Consider the following 5,000-nt stretch of genomic DNA (forward strand, 5'->3'; position numbering starts at 1 on the left):
GAGAGAGAGAGAGAGAGAGAGAGAGAGAGAGAGAGAGAGAGAGAGAGAGAGAGCCATAATGACTGTTACTACTCCCAGTGTAAATCAGTTTCTCGGCGCACAGAGACATCAGCGTTCGCCAGAGGACTTTGCAGGGAATTTTAACCCTCAAGAATCTACTTTTAATCACCATATTTTAATAATGTGTCAACACCGCAGCCCGCAGTAGGAGGAAGTTTGCTTGTTGTCCGTGGACATTTCTCCCACTTTTTTGCGGGACTATGGAGGTGGAGCTGGTGGGGAAGCGCTGCCTGTGCGTGAGCAGCGGAGAGCGGCTGGAGCCCGCGGGAGTCTCGCGCTGGAGCTGGAGAGCCGGAGTCATCCGCGCCTGCGACTCGCCTGCGCTAACGGTAAAACTTACCTCACGACCCTTATTTAGGACAGCTTACGCTTGTTTTTAGCCTTTTCCAGTTGATATAACTTCTACAGATTCATTTTCGCTTGTTTGTCAGAAAAAAAGTTTGGCGGAACTACTGATATGACAGCGAAAGTTGATTGTTTTGAAAGCTGGTAACGCTAGGTTTGTTTCTGTCAGTTGTTTAGTCAACAGACATTCAGGCGGCTTTTACTATGAGTCGAAGGCTGGGCGTGTTACGATAGAGATATGATAGAGAGATAGAGTTATGATAGAGAGAGGGAAAAAAAGCAACTGTGTGTGTGTGTGGTCATAGCTCAGCGGGACTTCACTCAGACTAATCAGCTGTTGTGAGACAGTTTACTGCACTGCCGCTGTAGCGCCAAACTCCATCGCTCCACCACAGCCCTGAGACGGCTTCATCACGAGGTGTCTTATTTTATATACACATCCCTTTTATCTTTGTATATTGATATTTACTTCAAACAGATCTTGAGAAAGAACGGATACACTTTGCACTACAGCGTTAAATGTGTTTACATATGTGAGTACTGCGAAATAACGTTAATGAATAACTAGTATGTAAGTTACTTATATGAGAATGTGTATGTATGCACATTAACTATTAGTAATACAACACTGAACTGACTTGAACTAAATAATGACACTAGAGCTGTTTTACGGCGAAATCTGAATTGTCTCCATAGTTGAGTTTCAGTAAGCGATTCTGCTGTTTTCCTGTTTATCAGATTTAAAATTGTACTTTTTGGGGTACAACAGCTTGTCCCTGGAGCAGTACCCTCAAAAGGACATATTTGTACCTTTTTACCCCTAATAGGTACATATTAGTACCTTAAGGGTACTCCTATGGTTAAAGGTACTAATATGTACCTATTAGGGGTAAAAAGGTACAAATATTACCTTTTTACCCCAATAGGTACATATTAGTACCTTAAGGGTACTCCTATGGTTAAAGGTACTAATATGTACCTATTAGGGGTAAAAAGGTACAAATATGTCCTTTTAAGGGTACTGCTCCAGGGACAAGCTGTTGTACCCCAAAAGGTACGATTCTGTCCCCTTATTTTTCTATGTGTGTGAAGCTGCTGAGACATAATCTGTATTGTATAAACTGCTGTAGAAATGCAGATGACTTGACTTGACTAATACGCAATATAACATCATGTAATATGTGTTACTAGCATTTGTTAGCTTTTCCGATGTGTATCCACATTCAGGATTCCCACGGTCATGGAAAATCAAGAAAACAGGATTTTGAAATAGTAATTTCCTGGAAAAGTAGTATAATTAAGGTTACACTTCATTTTAAGGTGTCGTTGTTACAGTGTAACTATACATTTAAGTACTGAGTAATATTAATTAACACTATCAATTTATAGGGTTCAGGTTAGGTTTAGGGTTAGTTGCATGTAATTATGCATAACTTTCTGTTATTTCTGGAGTAAGTACATGTAACGTATTGCAAGGACAATGTAAAATAGTGTTACCTATATGGACCCATTTTATATGAAGTGTCTTTAACTGTACTAACATTTATTAATAATTTGATGTAATGCACTTATTGTGTACATACATTGTATTTATATTTAAAAATATCTGCATGCAATTGCACATGCAATTAATTTCTGTAGTTACATATGCATCCATATGTATGAATCCAAGTGTGTGTGTGTGTATATATATATATATATATATACTTGCACATACTGTATATGCATAAAGTGGCTTGAAAAGTTAAGAGTTAATATACATTTTTCAAAGATTTTTAGCTCTAAAATATTTGGCTACAAATTGCTTATTGAACTCTATAAATTGCTTTTAAAAATCCATAAAGCCATCACGAACGACTGGAAAAGCCATGGATATTCATTAGCGAAAAGCTATGAGAACCCTGCACGTTACTAAATGCACTAAATGCATGTTGACTTCAGTAAAGCCATTACAGTTCATTCGTTTGAATCTTTGCTGGCACCCTGTGCACCGCAGTAGACATATTTGCATTTTTACAACTGTGAAGTTAATTATGAGGGTCAAAGGCACACTTTCCTCCTACACTAGTGCTCAGCGAAAGAGCCGGTCACCCTCTGAGGATCGCACTGCGTAACTGATTGAACAAGTTGTGGCGGCTTGTTTCACTGACATTTAAAGTGTAACTCAAATATACAGTATGTATTCCACTAGGGTGCAAAAAATAGAGAATTGTGTTGTTTCTATGTAGAAACTTTTCTCTGTTATCTGGCAAGTGCCCTGTGTTTTATTAATTCTCTCTGACAGTTTGTGTGAATTGATAGTTTAGTCATGCTGTCATATGCTTCCAGCTGTGTATGCGTGTAAAAGAGAGGGAAAGAAAGCATTCATTTCATAGTTGTTACTGGCGTTGTTGCTCAGATCATATGCGGTTTGATTGTTTGGCAAAGGCTTGCATTCATGTGCGTGCATATCTGTCATTCATTTTCCCAGTACAGGTGCAGGATTGCTTGTATATCTGTAGGGTGTGTGTGTTTGTATAACTAGCTCTTTGTGGTTGTAAACTCGCACCAACAGGATTTTCTCACTGTATGAGAGTATGTTCGCCTTCTGTGAGGTCAATTATTTTAGATAAAACTGTAATCTTATTATATAGTACTGTATTTATTTGGATTGTGTCCTCAGTTTAGATATGCTGTGAAAAATCTCTCTGGTGGTTATAGTTTTATTTTTAAAGCTGGGGAATATACAGCTCTGTTTGTTTATCAGAACAGCTGTTGGTTTTCTCTCCTGGTGTATTTTTGTGTTTCATGAGATTGTAAGTGCATGTGTGTTAGTGTATATTTGTCTTTGGGGACTCATGTCTTTTACGCTATTGGCTAGACGACGTCCCCGTGGCAACAGCGGCTTAGCCGTGTGACTGACAGCTTTCCCTGGGTTACAACCTCCTGCCGTGTTACAAACACACAGATATCTCCTAATGCTTCTCATCTCCTTCACAACCTGCTGTTTTACTGTGCTGTATTCTCAGGGGTTTACCACGAACACTGGTTTGCTTGAATTTCCAAATATCTGCAGTGTGTCCAGACTTGACAGCTTGAGATATGCACTGTTTTTAGTTTTAAAACTACAGGAAAATGTCATGGAATGATACAAGAATGATGTTTTCTTATCTTTGTGTGATATAGTATGTATAAACAGATGGTTGCAGTCCTGGATGCTGATGGGTGAATATGGCAAACCAGCTGTACTAAATTACACACACAAACATTAACAGCTACACTACCAGAAAAAAGGTACAAAAGCTGTCACTGGGATGGTATCTTTTCAAAAGGTACACATTTGTACTTAAAGGGTCCATAATGGTACCTTAAATGTACATATTAGTTCCTAAAGTGTACATATTAATACCTAAAAGGTATAAAAATGTACATTTTGAAAAGGTACTGCCACAGAGACAGATTTTATACCTTTATTCTGAGTGTATGAATTAAATGTGATGAAAAAAATACACTTTCATTCTTTTTCGTAAACACAAATTAAAATATTTTAATGAAACATGATAGATTTCTGTACATCCATTAAAAGTCCAGGCAACCAAAACTTTGATGCTTCAGAAAGTTCAAAAAGATGTCATTGAAGTAATTCATAGAGCGGTTTAATCCAAATCTTGTAAAGAGACACAGTCACTTAATATGATAAACAGATTTAATTTAGCTCTTTTGTTCTCAGGTTTTATTGAATATCTTCATTTGTGTTTCAAAGATAAAGTCTTATCGGTTTGGACTGGCAGTTTTGGAGGGAGGAGAAATTCTTGATGACACAATTTTAAAATGTTGTGAAATGTACATACATATCATTGCATTCACACATGAAACATATTTTAATTAAAAATCATCTAACCCTCAGTGATCTGACCCTTAAAACGATTTTGCATGAACTGACATCTATTTTTAGAAAAAAAGTAAGAAAGTCCACCCCACACCTAAATATAACCGTCACTTGGGCGTAAGCAGATCTTAGGAAATGAGATAATACAAGTTCATACGTATTAGCCACCAATTCGCCAAAATGTAAAATAGTTACGAATTACCATGAGATTGTTTTAGTGTAACCAAATGTATTTAGCTTCTATCGGCCATGTTAAATTATATTTTTCCCTATGAAGTTAAGTAAAGAATCTTTAAAGGGGTCATATGATGCTATTTTAAAGATCATTATTTTGTGTATTTGGTATAACAGAATATGTTGACATGCTTTAATGTTCAAAAAACACATTCTTTTTCAAATACTGTACATTATTGTAGGTCCTCTATGCCCCGCCTCTCACGAGCCATTTTAGGTAGGTGTGGCTGACTCTTAACTTTTATAAAGAATATCTCTTTGGATTTGAGACTTTAGTCTTTGCAACTTTACAGATCTTCTTTATGCACCAAGAACTTGAAATCGCATCATATGACCCCTTTAAATATGATTGTGCTTGAATTGTAATGCTGCACACCATACCTTTAGCCATGACCATATTCACAGTGTAGCTTGTTGTAACTCTTGTTAACAATCTATATTGCAGTCTAACCCACTAAAGAAGTTGCAAACACAGATTTGATGGAGGGTTTAT

General features: G+C 37.0%; 1 protein-coding gene across 2 annotated transcripts in view; it reads left to right on the forward strand.

Annotated features, from left to right (window-relative positions):
• Positions 1-54: 54 nt before the first annotated feature.
• LOC107719306 (probable JmjC domain-containing histone demethylation protein 2C) overlaps positions 55-5,000 on the forward strand; it is an 89,015-nt gene continuing 84,069 nt past the window's right edge. For both annotated transcript variants that reach the window (XM_016526709.1, XM_016526714.1), the window contains exon 1: positions 55-389. In XM_016526709.1, coding sequence (XP_016382195.1) covers positions 261-389 — 129 coding nt within the window. In that variant the 5' untranslated portion in view covers positions 55-260. The remainder of the gene's footprint in view (positions 390-5,000) is intronic.

Source organism: Sinocyclocheilus rhinocerous, unplaced genomic scaffold (genome assembly GCF_001515625.1).
Source record: "Sinocyclocheilus rhinocerous isolate Xijiao unplaced genomic scaffold, SAMN03320098_v1.1 scaffold343, whole genome shotgun sequence".
In the NCBI taxonomy this organism is placed as follows: domain Eukaryota; kingdom Metazoa; phylum Chordata; class Actinopteri; order Cypriniformes; family Cyprinidae; genus Sinocyclocheilus; species Sinocyclocheilus rhinocerous.